Here is a 20,382-nt window from a genome sequence, read left to right as displayed (position 1 = left end):
ACACACACACACACACACACACACACACACACACACACACACACACTGAGCTACATTATGATTCACGTTGGATGAGCGTGTGATTTCAGTTTTTATTAACAGCATGAAAATGAAAAAGACGGAAAAACCTTCAAAACCCTCATTTCACTTCAGTCATTGGTGCACCCTGAGGATTGTTATTGTTTTGAATATCAGGCCACATAACCCCAACTAATTAGGTAAATTGGCAACAGGAAAGTAACATGAGCTGCTGTAAAAAGAGCATGACTCCATTAAAAGAGGTCCCGAACTAGCGAGCAGATGAAATCCTATCTCAAGCAAGAGTGGGAGGACATTTGGCTTTCAAAACCACAGCATCTGCTCTCTCGAGTACCCAAACACAAAGTGTTGCTGTATGAAAAGCTTTAAAAACAAAAACAAAAAACCAGCATCAAACAATAACATAAAACTATCTTTAGTTACATGCAGGCTTTAAATTATAGCATTTTGCTTTTGAGTTACATTTTACACAATGTCAGAACTTCAAGTTCAAAAACAAGTGAAGAGGTCGCGTTATATTCACATTAATCTTGCATCTGTTTCACTTCTGTCGATGATGCCAGGAATGTGAATGTGGGACGACTGCATCCATCAATAATTAAGTTTATTAATTACACCTATGCTTTCTAGCTACTATGTGTCATCAGATCTGCGGCGGAGAGAGTTGTCATGCTTATAATGTTATTGGTTACACCTCAGCTTTTGTGCTAAGACATAATCATGTGTACAGGTCCACTGAATGCTTTGTTCATTGTTCGTTGGGAGCTCATTTTGATCTTAAGTGGGCTGGACCAGCGAAACTGCGAGATAAATGTTTAAATTTGGACAAAAAGGTATGAAAGTCAAACAGTTTTCGTCAATTTACAAAAAAAATCTTTATGCATTGCTTCACATTTTCCAAATCCGTCCCTTGGGCCGGATTGGAGTCGTGCCAGGCCGATTCTGGCCCCCAGGCCTTATATTTGGCACTCTTGACCTAAAGGTTCTTCAACCAAATTGTGTTTAAGATCATGGTCAAGGTCACATTTTTTGTTTTGTACAGGAAATGACCTGTAAATTGTCATGGATCGTGAGCTGAAGTAGCTACTTACATTCTGGTTCTGGTGACTTCCCCTCAGTCTGGCATCTATCCACTATGTTTGGACAACAGTTACTCATATTACAAGTATAAAATACTTGGGACTAACAGAAAGAAGTTGTCAAAATACACAAATGCCAAAGGTGCCCCATTAAAAACTCACCAGGAATACACCAGTCAGAGCACATACAGAACAATCAGTCTACATCTTTTAAATTGAGAATGAGATAGAGCGTGAGCTCAGACTTTCAAACCAGTATTTCACATTTACTAATTGGAAACATGTTTACTTACACTAAACGTGAGCTGTAACAATGGAAAAGTGGTTAACTGTGCATATTTTAGAGTGTTTTTGACTGACTTTGTCTCTGGTGGAGACTGGCTTTCAGCATTTAGCTGCAGCAGCTTTTATTCTCCCCATCTGTTGACTAATGTCACGTGTATATAAGCAGGTATCGCTTACTGGGAGGGAGAGAGAGAAAGAGAGGCAGGTGTGCGCTACAGTCTGTAGGTGAGAGATGTCAAGCAAATACAGCCCACGCTAAATGGGCCACACCAATGAAAACTCACATTTCTATCAGAAGTAAGGAAGTCTAAGTACACATTTAACCTCTGAGATATCTTAATAAGATAAGATAAGATAAGATAAGATAAGATAACCTTTATTAGTCCCACACGTGGGAAATTTGTTTTGTCACAGCAGGAAGTGGACAGTGCAAAAGTTATGACGCAAAAATTAGAATACAATAAGAATAAATACAGTACACAGCTGTACAGAATAGAATAAAATAATATACTATATACAGTAGAATAAAATAGAATAAAAATATACAATAAGATAAAAATAGAATACGAATGCTATATACAACTGAGTAAAAATACAACGATGCCAGAAAAGATTATTGCACTTAGTGTTATTGCACATGTGTGGATGTGTGTGTTTGTTCAGTTAAAGTCTTTGTTGTGGAGTCTGACAGCAGTGGGGAGGAAAGACCTGCGAAATCTCTCCGTCCCACACCGTGGGTGCCGCAGTCTCCCACTGAAGGAGCTGCTCAGTGCTGTCACAGTCTGCTGCATGGGGTGGGAGACGTTGTCCAACAGGGATGACAGCTTAGCCGCCGTTCTCCTGTCACTCACCACCTCCACTGGGTCCAGAGGGCATCCTAGAACAGAGCTGGCCCTTCGGATCACCCTGTTCAGTCTCTTCCTGTCCCCAGCAGAGATGCTGCCGCCCCAGCAGACCACGCCATAAAAGATAGCAGAAGCCACCACAGAGTCATAGAAGGTCTTCAGGAGTGGGCCCTCCACCCCAAACGACCTGAGTCTCCGCAGCAGGTACAACCTGCTCTGCCCTTTCCTGTAGAGGGCGTCTGAGTTATGAGTCCAGTCCAGTCTGTTGTTCAGATGAACACCAAGGTACCTGTAGCTGTCCACAGCCTCAATGTCCATACCTTGGATGTTCAGTGGTTGCAGTGGAGAATGCTTGTGCCTGCGGAAGTCTACCACCAGCTCCTTGGTTTTACTGGCGTTGATCTGGAGGTAGTTCAGCTGGCACCAGTCCACAAAGTCTTGGGTCAGACCTCTGTACTCCTTGTCGTCCCCATCAGTGATGAGGCCGACTATTGCAGAGTCATCAGAGAACTTCTGCAGGAAGCACTGGGTGGAATTGTGGGAGAAGTCTGCAGTGTAGATGGTGAAGAGGAACGGAGCCAGAACCGTTCCCTGTGGGGCCCCCGTACTGCAGACGACCCTGTCCGACACACAGCCCTGAGTCCTCACATACTGTGGTCGGTCGGTGAGGTAGTCCAGGATCCAGGTAGTGAGGTGATGGTCCACTCCAGAGTTCTCCAGCTTGTCCTTCAGAACCGAGGGAAGAATAGTGTTGAAGGCACTGGAGAAATCAAAGAACATGATTCTCACAGTGCTTCCAGCGGTCTCCAGGTGAGCGAGGGAATGATGTAGGAGGTGAATGACGGCATCATCCGCGCCAATGCCAGGCTGGTAGGCAAACTGAAGTGGGTCCAGTGATGAGCTTGTTAGGCGCCGAAGCTGAGCCAGGACCAACCGCTCCAGGGTCTTCATCAGGTGGGATGTCAGAGCCACCGGCCTGTAGCTGTTGAGGTCCTTGGGGCGTGAAGTCTTTGGCACTGGTACAACACAGGAGGTTTTCCAGAGCTGTGGGACTCTTCCCAACCTCAGGCTCAGGTTGAAGAGGTGCTCCATCACCCCACACAGTTGGTCCGCGCAGGACCTGACGACCCTCGAGCTGATGCCATCTGGACCCGCTGCCTTCTTGCCATTAATCCTCCTCAGTTCCCTCCTAACCTGGGTGGTTGAGAGAGACAGGCTGGAGCCTTGTGTTGAGTGTGTATTGGATGCTGTTGTTGGGGGTGGGGGGGAGTGAGTAGGGTGAATAGAGGAGGTGTGAAGTGTCTGAGGTGGAACAGCAGCAGTGGGGGTGGGTGAGTCTGCAGCCGATGTTGTAGACTGTCTCATGGTTGAATCAAATCTGTTGAAGAAATGATTCAGTTCATTTGCCCATCTCACATCCCTCCCAGGCAGAGAGTTCTGCTGTTTGTGGCCTGAGATGGTTCTGAGGCCTCTCCAGACTTCACCAACGTTGTTTTGCTGAAGCTGGTTCTCCATCTTCTGCCTGTAGCTGTCCTTCCCATTCCTTATCAGTCCCCTCAGCTCTCTCTGCACCCTTTTCAACTCCTCTTTGTCTCTGGATTTGAAGGCCCTCCTCTTCTGCTTGAGGACAGCTTTAATTTCTGGGGTAATCCAAGGTTTGTTGTTGGAGAAACACCGTACAGTCCTGGTAGGTACAGTGTTATCCACACAGAAATTAATATAGTCAGTAATGCATGTAGTAAGGCTGTCGATGTCCTCTCCATGGTCGTCACAGATCACCTCCCACACAGTCGACTCAAAACAGTCCTTAAGAGCCTCCTCGCTCTCCTCTGACCATCTCTGCACTGTGCAGGTGGCTGGTGGCACCCTGCGCACTAAGGGCTCATACACAGGGACAAGGTGCACCAGGTTGTGGTCAGATTTGCCCAGTGGAGGGAGAGGTGATGAACTGTATGCCTCTTCAGCATTGGCATACAGTAAGTCCAGTGTTTTATTGTCTCTGGTTGAGCAGGTCACATACTGGGTGAAGGTGGGCAGTGTGGAGTCCAAAGAGGCATGATTGAAGTCCCCTGATATTATGAGAAGGGCTCTCGGAGATTGTGTTTGCAGTCTGCTGACCACTGAGTGGAGAGAGTCACAGGCTGCATCCGCGTTGGCCGATATAATATAAGAAAAAGAAAGTGTAGTTTCAATAATACATACAGTTTTTCAACGTGACAAAGAAATGCTGATGTACTAAAGGAAAGAAATCTGTCACCAAAACTTTAAATTGTAAGTAATAAATGTGTCATGCCAGACTGTCATGCAATTATAAAACAGAAGGTTTTTGTTAATTGACAGAAACTCATTTCCCCCCATTTCTGTAGTAGATAGTGAAAAAACCCAGCAACATTTGTGCTATTTAATTATTAATTATTTGGTGTAATATCTTTGTCATGAGGAAACCGCAGTGTTTCTGGCCTTCAGGCCTTATGTTTGATACTGCAGCTGTAGGTGATGCAGGGGTTCTGAGAGGCCTTTCTATTCTTTCCTGCATTTATAACATTGCTTCTCAAATCCTTCCCGTCCTTAAACCTTTGCCTGCGGGCTAAGCTGCTCGCATAAGATGAGTGAATAGCTCCCCCTGCTGGTCAGCTCATTCAAATAGTTAAAATCAGGAAATGCCATGACATCTCCCTTCTGAATTGACTGCTGCTACTGTGCTTAATTAAATTACACGGGAAGCGCTTTTGGGACCGAGGTGTGCAGGATACATTGCATTAAAAATCACAGCAGGACCAGCGAGATAGCTAAATGTGCTGCATTATTTTTGTGGTAGCACAAAAAGGCACAATCTTCCTATTATTCACTCGCTAACAGTTCATACGTCGACGAGGCTCTTCTTACAGATGTTTACAGCGCTGTGGCCTGACGAAAACCGCTCCGTACAGCAAGCCTTCTGTCACCGCCGCCGGAGGAGGGACTCAATTCACACTGACGTTTCCCGCCAGCCAATCGCATCATTCTATTCGGGCTCGTTAGCCAATCACGACCTGTTAGGCTGTCTGTCAACTTGACTGTGAGAGCTGGGGCTAAAGACGGAGGATATCAGTGGAAATACTTGAATTAAATGAGTCTGACAAGCTTCCAGTTCAAAGGCATACACTGACAAACATCGAGGCGTATGCGTTTATGCGAAGAGGGTAAGTTTGAAAAGTTTAGCAGCGACCTTTGAGTCTTTGTCTTACCTTTTAGTTTTAATCCGTGCTTGTTATATTCTGCAAGCCGAGGCACTGCTAATTAGGCTAGCTGTAAATTATTACTTATATTTTTTTTGATTTAGTAAAAGAAAGTGCTCTGTTCAACTTTCATGGGGGCCAAAGCGGCCACTATGCCCAAGTGTCTTTAACTTACCCTTTAAAGCACCGCGGTAGCTCCTCCCAGCGGAGGGGGCACGCAGAAAATCAGTTAAACGCAAGCCTCTGCCCCCACCCTCCAATGCATTGCTTAGTTTTGGTAGCACAGACTGCCGGGTACTGTGTTTGCAGATGCAGAGTCACACAGCTGAGCCCTGCGTGAACGTCTGAGGGGATCATGATACCAGAGGCCACAGCTGCAGCTGCATCCAGGTCCTCAGAGCAGAAGTAAGTTAGCAAAGTTAGTCGTTATTTGACAGTGCCTGCTATAATAACCCAGCTTCCCTCTGTTAACCAGTTCTCCTGTTTCTGAATTCCCAGTAAGAGCTCTTGTGCCAAGGCGGACACCTCTGAAGCCGTCAGTCACTCAGAGGAGGACTCTGGGAATGAGAACAGGCGAAAGAGTGTGGTATGTGTTATCCACTGATGCTCATGCAGGCTTACACAAGAAAAACGCTTCTTCTGCTTCTTTTTCTTCTTCTTCTTCTAGCTGCTCCCTTTAGGGGTTGTCATATCTGATCCCCTGCTTCCACCTCCACCTATCCCTAGCATCCTTTTCTATCACATCAACCCCCCACATGTGAGGTCTTCCTCTTTTCCTTCTGCCTGGCAGCTCTATATTCTACAGCCTTTGTCCAATATATCCATTAGTCCTCCTCTTCACATCTCCAAACCATCTCCTAACTTTGTCTCATAAATGCTAAACCTGAGCTAATTTGTAATCTTGTCCATCCTTGCACCAGCTGGTGGAAGCCGCCATGTTGACCCAGAACATGAATACAGTGGCCCAAGTGGATATCAGTGTTCTGCCTAATTGAGTTTAGTGTATGTGGCTACAAACCAGCCACATACGTAGTCCGGAGAAGAGAAGTCGTAGGCGTTCTAATGCTGTGGAGGCAAATTTGTGTCTGCGCCTTCAGACTGATTTTCACTCGACCTCGACTGGAAATCGTTGCACATTATTTCAGCCGGCTGTATTTTCTTCACCTGTCACGTTTTCAATCCCAGCAGAGACGAAGGAGGCGAACACACGAGAGCTCCGAGAATGTCAAGTGCAAAAGTCCCAAGGCCAGCTGCAGCGGCACGAGGAGAGCAGGAAGAGGACACGGCAAACAGAAGCACGTGGAGGCCGTCACCTTGTTTGAAGTGATCACCATGGGCAGGAGTGCCATGCAGGTAACTTCGTACACATTGTGTCGCTTTGTTGAATTTAAAAAGGGAAGCGTTGTAATCTCTGCTATCTGTCAGAGCTGCTGATTTCACCCTGGCTATTGAGCAGTTATAACAGGCTATTAAAAATCCCACATCCTCAGTGTAGAAATGGAAGATTCTTAATTGTGTACAATAATATTATGATTCACCGGGTCTTCTTTGATGCCTGAGCAGGCGGTGATAGATGACTGGATTGAGGCGTATGGGTCAGACAGAGACTCCTCTCTCCTCGACCTCATCAGCTTCTTCATCCAGTGCTCTGGGTGCAAAGGCAAGCAGACCTGCCAGCGCGCACATACGTGCAGCATACCAACAAAGGGCTTTGTCTTTAGCGTGCTTTCTGGGTTTTTTTTTAAGGTGTCGTCACAGCGGAGATGTGTCAGAGCAAAGAGGACAGCGAAGTCATGAGCAAGATGGTCGAGGAGCTGGATGAGGTAAGAGGATTTCAGCTCGGCGCTCTGTCGCGTTATTATGTGAAGCATGTTTTGGATGTTGTGGAAGAGAAACTGTATTTGAGTGTTTCAGACTGCTGGTCTGCAGTATAAGAAGTTTCTGGCTTTTCCGTGGATCCTCACAGTCACGTGGCCCATGGATACAGTAAGTACCCACTCACTGCACTTTAAGCACTTCATGTCAGCAATGGCCAGTTACTGCTCTTCCATTGTTTTGTAAATGAACTTTTATTTTCTTTTATCAGCTTTAAACACAAAGTGACAAACAAAGTAGTGTGGTATATAGAGATATTTGTGGCATCTTGGTGTTTTTTACTTTGCTTTTTCTTCTGTTTCCAATATATTTGTTGTTATTTCAGCTACATTCACACGTTTGAAATAAAACGGTCAATCAATCAGTCAAGTAAAGCCGATGGTTCAGTAGCTTGTAGAACCACCTTTAGTTGCAGTAACTTGAAGTAGGAGTTATATGTATGATTTTATTAGTCTCTCACATCACTTTGGAGGAATTTTGGCTTGCTCATCTTTACAGTGTTGCTTCAGGTCATTGAGGGTTGCAGGTATTCGTTAACGGACAGCTCTCTTAAGGTCCTGCCATTTTAATCAGATTGAGGTCTCAGTGACAGGGCCACTGCAGCACTTTGATTCTTTTCTTTTTCAGCCATTCTGTTGTAGATTTTCACAGGTTCTTGGGATCATTGTCCTACTGCGTCACCCAACTATAGCTATGTTTTAGCCTGGCAGACAGGTGGCGTTATATTTGAGTCTAGAGTACTTTGGTATACGGTTCCAGGCCACTCAGTGACTGCAAGGCGTCTGTTTCCTGTGGCTGCACGACAAACCAAATTCATCATGCCTCCACCACTGTGCTGACAGCTGCTATGAGGTGTTTGTGCTGATATGCTGAGTTTGGTGTTCATCGAATGTAGTGCTGTGCATTACATCTCCACTTTGGTACACTTATACTTAGTCTGGTGGTTTGTTCGGATGGAACTTTGCAAACCTAAGCTGTGTTGACATGTTATTTTTTAGAGAGAACAGCTTTCTCTTGGTGTTCATTAAAAGAAAAACAGAATGACAAGGATGCTGTTTTTTATTTTTAATGTAGGAATCTTTGAAGTTGAAGTCTTGGGATTCAGACAGACACCGACAATAAACCTGCAAAATGTGGAAGTTTTGAGTTCAGTGTTGCTGTTCGTTTGTTCACACGTGGTGGATTGACTGAGCATGAATCCTGTTTTGCAATAACATACTGTTTACATGTCAGGCTGAGTTACTTTCATTTTCACATATAATTCACTGAGCGGTTCCACCACAGCAGCAGGGCAGGGTTACAGTTGTGGTCAAAGGTTTACTTTCACTCATCATGAGCATGAATGTCAGGGCAATTTGGCCTTTAGTGATTTATTTCAACTTACAGTACAGTATGCATCTTTAATGACTTTAAACAACAAGAACTGGATGCACTAATTTGAATTTGTTTAGGATTTTCTTGAATATACACAGGGTCAAAAGCATATTTACAGACAAATTTTGTCTCATTTGAGGGTCACAATTTAAGTCTTCTTCTAGACTTTGGCAAAGTACTTACGTACAGTTTGAAGTGATGATCTTGGAATCTACAGTTGTTTAGAAATGCTTGAAGAGATTGTAGAACCTTCAGCACCACTCATTAAAAGATTTTAGTAAGTGTAGGTATATACTTGAGGCTCTGTGTATACTTATGCACTTGTGCATAAGTATACATTTGATAAAATTCAAACTTGTGCACCCAGTTCTTGTTTTTGAATCATGAGTGTATTTAAACTTCTAAGCACAACTGCAAACTGGTTTTGCTTAAAAGTGGCGTATACCCGTGTTTAAAATGAAAAGTCTTGTAGTAGTAGTAGGGGTGATGCAGTACGGCTGTATGGCACTGAGATTAGCCGGTCTGCCGGGACTGTGGCTGAGCTTGACTTCCTAAGCTAATGCTCTGCTCAATTAGCCAAAAAAGAGACAAAAAAGCACAATAAAAATGTTTGACTCCTTGCACAAATGTAGCTTTTACATGATTTTCTATACATGTTGCAAAATTATTAGCATTAATTTTCTTGTTCATGAAAACCTTCAGTACGAATCTGATATACTGTATGATACTAATCACCTGGAAAAAAGCATTTCAGTAACATTTTGGATACTTCAAAGGTCTTAAACTTGCTAAACCTGCTGTCTCTTTCTCTCCTCCGCTGTAGGACAGTGTTGAGTATCCTCTGGTGCAGTCTGGACCGTACGGCCGCTGGTTCCACTCCGAGTTCTGCGACTTTGTGTCTGTGCTGGTGGCTCAGTGTCAGCACGGCATCATCTTCGACGGCTACCTGATGAACACCCTCATCTCGCTGCTCACCGAGCTGTCAAACTCTTGCGTGCGAGCGTTCAGACACACCTGCACACTAGCGGGTAAGAGCGAAACTACGTGAATCAGCATTCAGACACACTTGCGGATAAACTAACCCGTACTTTCGATGTGGACTTCTCTAATCAGCGGTGAAGCTGCTGAGCTCTCTGGTGGGCGTGGCTCTCAGCTTGAGCGCTGGCATCGAAAACAGTCAGAAGCTGTATGAGGTGCAAAAAACGAAGACGATGAGGCAGAAGAGCGCACAGCAGCTGGAGAAAGTACAGAGGAAGATCGCAGAGGTACACAGAGAATGAGCAGGACGAAACTGAAAGGACTTTTCCTTTTATTGACGGTGTGGCTTCTGTGTAACCTTCCTGTTGCTCCTCTAGTTGCAGGAGAAGCGAGCAGAGATCGAGAGCATGATGGACATCATCTTCAAGGGAGTTTTCCTTAAGCGATACCGGTACAGTTTTCTCTGACATGCTTCATTATTTAAATGTTTAATCTATACTGCATTATTATTTTAACTCGGGTTTGTGGGTGTTTGCGTGCTCGTGCAGTGATGTGCTTCCAGAGATCCGCTGCGTCTGTATGGAAGAGTTGGGTTTGTGGATGAAGCTCTACAGTTCTGTGTTTCTCAGCGACAGTTACCTCAAATACATGGGCTGGATGATGCACGACAAGGTAGCCAGCAGCAAAATAACAACAAAAAAATCATCATGGGATGATTTTTACAACGCCGCCTGGCTGCTGTTTATCTTTCAGGTGCCAGATGTGCGTCTCAAGTGTGTGTTAGCTCTGCAGGGTCTGTACGGAGATCCCCTCTTCCTGCCTAAACTAGACCTGTTCACCAGCCGCTTTAAGGTAATCCAGCCTCCATCAGGACCGGTGAAATCTGAATTACCTACACTGCCTTCAAATATCACTGGCTTGTCATGTCATGTTCGAGCCTTAAGAGCTCAATATAGCTGGAGATCTGGACAAGACTTTTAATAAAGCGCTGCTCATAATACTGCAACTACTTCTACTACTGATAATAATAGTAATAGTAACTGATAGGGTTTTTTGTATAGCTCTGATTAAAACAAGCATCACAAAGTGGTTTAATGCTCTTGTACTGTTGTGTTCCAGGACCGGATCATCTCCATGACCCTGGATAAGGACAGTGAAGTGGCAGTGCAGACCATGAAACTCCTGGTGCTCATCTCCAAGTGAGTCTGTTTGATCTGTCATCTAATCTTCTCACTCATGTCTTCATTCTGTTCCTCTTCACATCCACTTCCTTCCTCACTCCTCAGGACATCTGACGATGTGCTCACTCCAGAAGACTACAAACACCTCCTCCAGTTTGTTTACTCTTCACAGCGCCCTCTTGCGGCCACTGCGGGGGAGCTGCTCTTCTCAAGGTATGTCTTCCTATGTCACTTGAAAAACAACTTAGCGGTTTATTAGTGCTTCCATATGATATAGATTGTCTCGGTCAGGCTTCTCAATGCTGTAGCCCCTGCATCTGATACTCAGGATGGATCGAATGAAGACGAAGCGTGTAAGCAGCAAACATTTGCCAGACTGAAGGCTCTGCTGCACTTCTACCAGGAATCTGAGGTGAACACAGACTGGCTGTTTCAAGTCGAAGCTCCAGTCTGAGCTAAGAAAGGACTTTCTTCTCTATTGTGTTATCACCTAGTTTACATCTGTGATGTTGTGAATCATGTAAAGCTTATGCTTTCAGCTGCACAACCACGTGGTGTACTTGGTGGACAGTCTATGGGACTGCGGTGGAGCTTTGCTGAAGGACTGGCCCTCCTTCACGTCTGCACTGCTACAGGACTCTTCCTCATGCAGTCCAGGTAGGGAAATGTGTGTGCTGTCAGTTCCTAATAATTTTCCCTCACCAAAGATTTTTTTGTGGCTTAAAAGGACCGTTTAAAATCATCCACAACCTTCATCTTCCTCATTCTGGTTTTCAGTTGTTTCCTCCACAAAAAAACATGTTAGATCCTCTGTGAACTCCTGCTTTTCTAAGTATGTGTGTGCGTATGTAGGTTTCACCCTTGCTGAACAAGCAGTGCTTGTAGAGATCCTGGTAGCGTCGGTGCGTCAGGCCTCAGAGGGACCTGTGCTGGCAGGGAGGAGTGGAGCGAAGAAGGTCAGTGGAAGATGTCTGTCCTCTCTTTGTATGTGAGATAGCACACTGATAACTCATCATTTAAAAGACATAAGTGTTTATTTTGTTGTGTTTCAGGTAATGAGTGCCAGAGATAAGAAGATTCAGAACGATGACTGTTTGAAGCTCACTGAACATCTCCTGACGGTGCTTCCAAAGCTGCTGTCTAAGGTGTTTATTCCACATGTAGCTGTTGCTATATAAATCAGTGTGATTCTGTATCCAGGCATCTGTGCTGCACTATTGAATTCTGGTTGTTATATTGTAATGTCTCTATTCTCTCTGCAGTTTTCAAGTAGCAGTGACATCCTTGCCTACCTGATGAGGATTCCCCCGTACTTCCTCCCAGAGTGTCTGCACGCTGAAAACACACAGGTATGCACACCTGCACTCAGTTTACACTATTTAGTCATACAGAAATGGGAATGTGGTAATGTGCTTTCCTTATCCTGAAAGGAGGCCTATTCCGCTCATTTCCATCCATGTGTTTTTATTCACGGACTAGAGCAGCGGTCCCCAACCCCTGGGCCGAGTCGCTTGCTACCGGGCCGTGAGAGTCGAGGGTCGGGTGTGAAATTTATGGTTTTCAGGGTTTTTGTCGTTAACTTGGTTTCCCTGGGTCTTTTCCCGTGTTGTAGTTGTGTCTTATTTTGAAAGAAATATTTACACGTTACCTTAGCAACCAGAGAGCATTAAGTGGCAGAGAGGAGGATGTTACTCTCAGTGTTGTCAGGATGCTGCTAATAAAGTTACACAATTACACAGTGAATTTGCATTTATTATTATATTTACAAAATACCATCGTTTTTGCCTTAGTCGTATTAATTTACTTTGTTGTATTTATCTGCGACACCTTAAAGGCCGGTTCGTGAAAATATTGTCTGACATTAAACCGGTCCGTGATCCAAAAAAGGTTGGGCACCGCTGTACTAGAATATCTTCAAATGATTCATAATAGAAGATAACCTTCAAGTGGTTTTTTAACAGAGCGAGGGATTTTCAACACACAATTTCTCAACATACTACTACTAGTTCTGTTTGGTAAACTTAATGGTGAAATGACACTACTCCAATACTCAGCTGGGCTATCGTCTTAGCTTTTTACTTTCATTATACATCACAAAGCCTGCAAATGAGTTTTGCTACCAAATGCGATGTTTTCAAACGTGAGTCGTGTCGCTCCTGTAGGCGGTGTCCAGCCTGTTGACAGAACTGGAAGCTGTTTTAGACGTCCACTCAGGCCCGGCTGTTCTGGAGGGAGGGGCCCGCGTGTTCCTCTCTCTCTGTCGCGAGGAGACAGCTTGGTGCTCCCCCGCCCGAGCTGCTAGAGACTCTCTGGTCCAGCGTTGGGTGGACCGGCTGACAGCACTGCTGGGGGAATCACTCAAGGTGAGTACTGCTGGATTTATGTGGACGCAATTATTGTGTGTCAGGCTTGTATTCATGTATCCTGAAAAAAAAGAGTGATTACCTTGTACTTCTATTCTGATTTTACTTTTACTCATCACGCCTGAAATCCTCGAAATGTTAGAGACTGAAAGCAACTCTCATGAAGTCTGACTTCTCTTACACAGGGTGAAAGTTTCTCTGCTGATGAGGAGAAAATCAGAGAGATTTTAGCCATGCTGAAGAAACTTAGAGCTTTCAACAAGTAAGACTTGACAGTCGTTTAAAGTCAAGCGTGAGTATGGTGCTGCTGATGTGGATTTATGTGGCTGTTTCTCTTCGTGTTTCCATAGTTGCCATGACCTGAGCCAGTGGGGTCTGTTTGATGTGCTGTCTCCTCTCCTGTCAGTAGAGAGCAGCCTGGAAGGAGCTCCACCTGAGGTATCATCCCCGCCTTCTGTGTAGACAAATGTGGTCTTTGTACTGCGCACACGTCTTCAGTGTATTTCCACTTCACTGTGTTTGCAGGTGTTGCTGGAAGTACTGCAGTGTTTGTCCTTTTCCATGATGTGGTCGCTCAGCACCAGCAGTCAAACTCTGACCTGCAGGGTGAGCTACATCCGCTTTACAGCTCAGTCTTTAACCTGTGTGAATGTAGTGATATAGAGATGAGGTGTTAGCAGCGATGTATGTGCACTTACACAGAAAACACTCTATGTGTTCTCAACATTTTAATCATTTTTGATAATTAAAAAGACCGCGTTTTATTTTAAAGTCATATGTAGTGTTTCTTTTTTGCTTTTGTTTGTTTTTTTTGAGTCTGGATGCTTGGGTCAGAGTAAAATTCTCACTCAAAATTAAAAGACATCCCCTCTGAACAGCTGTATTAAAAGTGAAGGAAGATAAACTGCAAATAAAAGTATACTACTGTTCAGAGGTTTTGGGTTCTTTTCCCTGTAAATTAAGGATTTCAATTTTACTGTTTAAGCTAAAATAACATAAAAATTATATAAAACCGGTTGTTATTGTGTCCATGGGGTACCCTTCCTCCCATCTTATTACAGCTGGAATAGGCTCCAATCGCCCTGTGAGCCTGAATTGGACAAATGGAACAAGATTGATGGATCTACCTAGGCTTACAGAGGCTCATTTTCTGTGTTTCTGTGCTGTTTTGTGTTCCCTAATTCAGGATTATCTTTTGAAAGGCTGATTTATCAGCTGGAAACAGTTTTACTGATCACAAAATAATAAAATCTGCATTGTTGAGACTCTGTAGCATCAAACTCTGTGGGTTTAATACACTTCTGAGGGTTTGAAGGGTATACCATGCAGGAAACTGCTGAAAAAAGAAGTTTCTGTACAACCGTGTGTACTACTTTCTGGCTTGTATGAGTAAAATGTGATGAAGCAGCCAGCTGAGGAACTGTAATGTGTCAGTTGCTCAAGCCCTAATATACTTGTGAGCTGATCGTTTTACCTTCTGCTAATAAGGCAAAATGCTAATGCTATAAAAGGAGCAGTACACACTGTAGCAGTCTAGCAGCAATCTCGCAGATGTAATGATCTATTTCCTAGAAATGTTCTTTCAAAAAATGACATTTTTAAATGAACCTGAACCTTTAAACAGTAATGCTAATTTCTTGACAAAAACAGGAACAAATTTAATTTGACAGTTTCACATCTTAACAACACCTTAGGAAGTTTTCATTAATTATTACTGTATTATTATGCAAGTCAATAGAAGTTTTTAAATCATATTTACAAGTTATTACAAGCAGCCAGAAACAGAAGAATTAGAGCTGAAATGATCAGTCAGTTAATCAGTCAACACTGTTTGTGTTTAGGAGAAGGCGCAAGCCCAGAGGCTCCAGCTGCGTCTCTTCTGCGAGAGAAGTCATCACTGTCTGTCCCACGGTGACCTCAGTGTGAGGCAGCAGGTACGCCTGCTAACCATTTCGACACTTCCTCCTTCTTCTTCTTCTTCTTCTTCTTCTTCTTCTTCTTCTTCTTCTTCAGGCCTTTCTTACGTCTTCTCATTTTTTCCAATTTCAGGCCTTCCTGGGTGTGTGTGACGTCCTGACGGCTCACTCCTACCAGCTACGCGTGTGGGATCCCACCTCTTTCGGTCCACTGCTCTACACGCCCAGCCCCAAACTGCAGAGGGCGCTGTTGAACTTTGTGTGCGTGCACGTCTTTGTCGGCTCAGACTATGACAGCCAGAGCAGGGGTGAGACGCCAGCCTGTTTAAGTGGCTTTATTTTTTCTTATCCTTACCTCACTTTAAAGGATGTTTTAGCCTCTCTGTTCAGAATGATGTAAGTCCACAGGCAGTGGGTGGCTCTCTCTGTGCTCACCTTAAATCAGGCTTTAAGATTTCTGTGTATGTTTGATTGTGAGCAGAGAGGAAATAAGAGAGAAGGGGAATGAAGAAGTACGAGAAGTGAAAGCAAAAAGTCCTGCATTAAAAATTGTGACCCGAGCAGAGGAATAAAAGTATCATTAGCAAAATGAGCTTAAGTACTCTCCCGGTGATGGAGTATTATTTATGGCATGATTGGATTGTTAATACTAATGCATCAAAGCCTGAGCAGCATTAGCTGGTCGAAGTTTACTTTTAATCAGGCCTCCTCTGAAGGCTCGCAGCATGAATCTTTGGGGATCGTAAAAAAAAGGATTAATGGGTCAGGAAAGAGGAGAAAACAAAAATCCGATGCTACAAATTTGTATTCATTTCTCTTTAATCCTTCGATGCAGCGGATGGAAGGCAATGGATAATTTGACCTCTTTGGGTCTCAAACATGTAGTTAAGTGAAACCATCTGAGAAGTTTAAAGGGGAAATGACTCTCTGGTGAAACGGCTCAGCAACTCATGGATATCTGAAACACGACAAGGGGGCCAGCGGCAGGGGGGCACAAAAAGCCAAAACAGTGTCTAAGGCATTGGTTTTCATTTTTATTTTAACTTCTTTTTTTTTCTAACCAATGCAAAGTATTAGGATTTAATGTTCGTTTTTATGGCAAGAAAAGTAACTACAGCTGGTTTTTGGAATAAAGAACAGAATACTGAAGCGTGCTCATTGCAGCGCCGCGCGGTAGATGGCACTCTCACTCTGCCGCTGCTCTGAGCGAGCCGCTGATTGAGTGTGCCGGCCCCGCTGTGGTAAAAACATGTAGATATTAAATGCACGGCCACACATTTGGCTTAATAAGTCGCTGCAGAGCCGCCTGCTGACTGTAAATGGGGTCTGATTTCCAACCTGACCTGACAATTGACCCTCAATTACAAAAGAAGCCTTGTTAATGTCCTCAGACTGAAACAGGGTTGACTACTTTGTAAGAAGGGATGTTAGACTTTGTTATGCAAAGCAATGCAGCTTGTAAGCGGATGACGGTGACACGCTCCTGTCTGCTGTGAAATGAAAAAAACAAGATTGACATCTTGGAAATACATCGTTTTTTTTTCCCCTTTTATAAAGTCCTTCAAGTAAACTTATGAATTCATCCACAGCTCACTATATCTAAAACATTTTATTATCTTTAATATAGCGTCTGCTTTCAGAGACATATTGCATCCAAATATGGGGATAGTCTAGAGAAGTCAATAACTGTCCTGGTGGGAATCTCTTAAATGTTCAACCAAATACGATACAGGATTATTGGTTTTTGAACATGTAATAAAAAGCTATTGTTTTATTGGATTTGCCTGGTAACGATTTTGTTCTATAGACAGTGTTTTCTATTAGCTGCTGGATCAGAGATCACTCGGAGGGCAAGGGCACTGAGTTAAATCATAAAATCAGGGCAATCTCTTTCCGTGAGAAAATTCCATTAACTCTGGCTCACCTCCGAGCCTATTTTATTAGCCTTGTGAAAGATTGAAGCCACATGGTGTCACAACCATAACTCCAGCGTTATGTTATCTTTGATATCCACCTGCTAAAGCCATTGTCCTGAAACCAACTAAAACACTCTTTCCTGTGTCTGCTTTGTTCTTTTCTTTCTGTTATATGACTTCTCATCATTAATCACTCTTTGGCGTTCCACCACTTCGCGACCGATCGCACGCCCTGCCTGCTTTTGGGCTCTCAGTCAGTGAAAACTCTCAAGTGGAGAAACTGGAGGACCTTCACAAATGGAGAAATGTGCTCGCAGCCTACTGCAAACTGATAATACACGGAGTGCTGGAGATGAGCATGGCAGCAGAGGTCTTCATGTACTACATGAAGGTAAAGGTGAACTCCTCAAATGAGTAGTGTGACATTATGGGGAAGAGCACTAATAAGCTTTTGAGTAGCGAGGAGTGATTCTTCCTGTTCTGTCCTTTCAAAATAAAGGTTGTTAATATATACACTATTTGATTTTAAACATTCTGATAGTTGCATGAGCTATTATTATTTAGACACACACACACACACACACACACACACACACACACACACACACACACACAAAGAGATTGGTAATATAATTAAGTTAGATTATTTTTTTTGTATAAACAAGCAAAAAAAATGACATGTATATTTCTTTGTAATATTTATATTGATGTGAACATAATATACAGGTGTCTTTGAACAAAAGTGCAGCAGCTTTAATCCAACACTAGCAAGAAGACAACTTCTTATAATGTGTTGTGGTGACAGGAAGTACACATGCGTAAAACAAATCGAGTTTCCGTGTACATATCTGGCAGTGATGGGCCTTCAGAAACCAGTGAAAACCTAAAGATGTTTCATTAAACTCTCTTAAATTATGGTTAATGTTATAATCTTGTGTTGTTTAGGTTGCGTGTGGAAATAAAGTCTTGTTTTATAATATCTGTGGTTTGTTTGGCCTTGTTCAGCATCCAGTTGGGTTTAAAACCCTCTAAAGGACCTTTTCAGTTTCTTCAGTTAGTTTTGTGTTAAGCCTGTTTCATATTAGCCAAAATAAGCATTTCATTTAATATCACAGGGAATCATCTGCTGACAAAGCTAACTAGCCAGTGGCAGCATTAGGCAATAACTCCCTTGCTTTACCCTCTTGGGCAAATTTGGTTGGGAAAAAAAATGGTGCTAGCCAAAATTTCTAACTTTGATACATCAAAACAGTGATGATCCACAAACCAATGGGTGGCATCCATCTTTTATATACAGTCTAGACTTTGTAAGAAGATTTTTCTACTAACTTATCCAAGAAGTAGTTTAGCACATAACTAGAAAAAAACACAAATCGTTGTGGGTATTGAACTAACATGATATAACATGTTAAACAGAGACTTTTAAGGGTGCTGCTGGGTGGATTTTATTGCCTTTGAACCACACCAAGGCTGTTCCCTCTGTTTTTGTGCTAAGATATTCAACTCAGCCTCAGTTTGTGTTCCTAATGCATGATCAATAAATCCCCAAAATACTATTTTAACCATCTAGCTTCATGTGGTTTTGTGACTTACAAAAGATGAATATGGTTGGGTACTTGAATCAGGACATAAAGGTGCACTTAAAAACCATTTTTATTTATGGAGGGATGTTTGGGTTGCCTTAATCAAATGTAGCGCTTTAATGCTGCTGCTGTTGCTTCACTAAAGATCTTTGGATTAAACGTCAAGTGTCATCGTCTCCCTCTTTGTCCGCAGTATTACAATGACTTTGGAGACATCATCAAGGAGACTGTGTATCGCACCAGGCAGATGGATAAAATAGAGAGTGCTCGCACACTGGTGCTCTGTTTGCAGCAGGTATTGTCACTGAAAAATATAAACTTCAGCCCCAAACTGTCACTAGAAGGCAGCGAGATACTGATGTGCTGTCGTGTGCACCTGCCAGCTGTTTGTGCGCCTTAAGCAGGAGCAAGAGAGCGGCGGCAGGCCTCACCCAGGAGTCCAGACTTTCACCAGCATTAAAGAGCTAGCCAGGCGATTCGCCCTCACCTTTGGGGACCTTGTCAAGTTTCGTGAGTGTGTCGTCCTGGTCCACAGGTTGGCACGTGACCTAATTTCTCTTTTTGTGTTACTTTTTGCTGATATTTTTCCTTTTTGTTCCTAAAGTCTGTGTGTATACATGTTTAGGAACGGCATCGAGTTTGTGTTCCAAGACTTTACTCAGACTCCAGACTCATCTACACCACTGTACCTCTCCTACCTGACCATCCTCAGCGAGTTCTCCAGCAAACTGCTCAGACCAGACAAGAAAGCAGTGTGAGTGCTGAAAGCAACAAGCAGGAGTTTAAATGGTTTTTAAAGAAAAACAAAAACCTCTGAAGGCTGCTCATGTCTGTGCAGGTTCTCCTACCTTCAAAAACACACTGCTGAGCACATTATTGACCTCAGGGAGGAGTGCTGGCAGCCTCTCATCTACTATCGCGCATCCCTGTTGGCTGTAGCCGAGGGGGAGGACGCCATATCCTACGTAAGCTCGGACAGGAAGGCCAACCTGCCCAATCGCTTGCCCTTCTTCAAACAAAAATGGGAAGGTAGGAGAGCCGAGTTCAGTCAAGCACAGAGTGATTTCCTCACCATCACCAGCTGCTTCAGGTGTGTATCCTTTTTTATTTTCAGGAAGAAAGTCCCCCAGTCTGTTTAGCCCTGGTGAGTCCAAAGTCAGCAAGGTGCACAAACCGAGCTGCAGCCCAAGGTGAGCCCAAGTGAAGTGTTTTCAAACCAGCTACGAAGCAGGTCTCACATGAATCACTGTAACCTGACCTCTCTCATCAGCCATCAGGAGAAAGCAGCTGATACAGATCCATTTTCTGTCCCTCTGGATCCTCCACCCAAAAGACTGCACGCTGAGGGATCTGTAATCTGTGTCACCAAGGAGCCAGATGATGGTGATGGTACCGTGGAGGTTGAGCTCTGAGTGTGAGGAGGTCGGGAGAATCGGTGCTGCCGTCTGCATGACGAGACCTCAACAGATGTTTTACTTATGATGCACCTTGTTACCAGTGTCCTCTGTGTGTGGATAGAAACTGGTGGGGTTTTTTTGTACAGTGATCATGCAGCATGTCATGTTTTCAGAAGGATGTGATCAGAAAGGATAAAGGTGGCCATATTCTGCCATGCAAAGACCAAAACCACAACAAATGTGTTTTAATCCACAGCTGAAAATAGTTCCTTATATTATTACCAACAAACTGCTGTTTCAGTAAAGTTTCCCCAACACTGGACTTCCCAGATG

The 20,382-nt window shown here is 43.7% G+C and overlaps 1 protein-coding gene across 1 annotated transcript; it reads left to right on the top strand.

Moving 5' to 3' along the window:
* Positions 1–4,444: 4,444 nt before the first annotated feature.
* LOC309690881 (cohesin subunit SA-2) lies at positions 4,445–20,338 on the top strand. The gene is made up of 32 exons (XM_082508306.1): positions 4,445–5,430; positions 5,776–5,871; positions 5,965–6,052; positions 6,655–6,819; positions 7,030–7,126; positions 7,213–7,289; positions 7,381–7,452; positions 9,539–9,743; positions 9,829–9,980; positions 10,071–10,144; positions 10,242–10,365; positions 10,447–10,545; positions 10,813–10,892; positions 10,980–11,087; positions 11,166–11,286; positions 11,414–11,531; positions 11,727–11,830; positions 11,927–12,019; positions 12,137–12,223; positions 13,037–13,237; positions 13,423–13,499; positions 13,588–13,675; positions 13,763–13,843; positions 15,079–15,171; positions 15,287–15,461; positions 17,324–17,460; positions 18,846–18,947; positions 19,036–19,187; positions 19,278–19,406; positions 19,491–19,681; positions 19,767–19,842; positions 19,923–20,338. The coding sequence occupies exons 2-32, from the start codon at positions 5,822–5,824 to the stop codon at positions 20,062–20,064; spliced, it is 3,558 nt and encodes a 1,185-aa protein (XP_082364432.1). The 5' UTR covers positions 4,445–5,430; positions 5,776–5,821; the 3' UTR covers positions 20,065–20,338.
* The last annotated feature ends 44 nt before the right edge of the window (positions 20,339–20,382 follow it).

The sequence above is a fragment of the Aulonocara stuartgranti genome (genome assembly GCF_965226115.1).
Source record: "Aulonocara stuartgranti genome assembly, chromosome: 16".
NCBI lineage: Eukaryota > Metazoa > Chordata > Actinopteri > Cichliformes > Cichlidae > Aulonocara > Aulonocara stuartgranti.
The sequence above is the reverse complement of the archived record's forward strand: the minus strand, read 5'-3'. Positions and strand labels throughout refer to the sequence as shown.

Excerpts from the sequence above, each read along its gene's own strand:
- LOC309690881 (XM_082508306.1), top strand. The coding sequence starts at position 5,822 with ATGATACCAGAGGCCACAGCTGCAGCTGCATCCAGGTCCTCAGAGCAG. Across the intron at positions 12,224-13,036 it reads TGCACGCTGAAAACACACAG|GCGGTGTCCAGCCTGTTGAC; the intron begins GTATGCACACCT and ends TCGCTCCTGTAG. Across the intron at positions 19,188-19,277 it reads TGTGTCGTCCTGGTCCACAG|GAACGGCATCGAGTTTGTGT; the intron begins GTTGGCACGTGA and ends ATACATGTTTAG.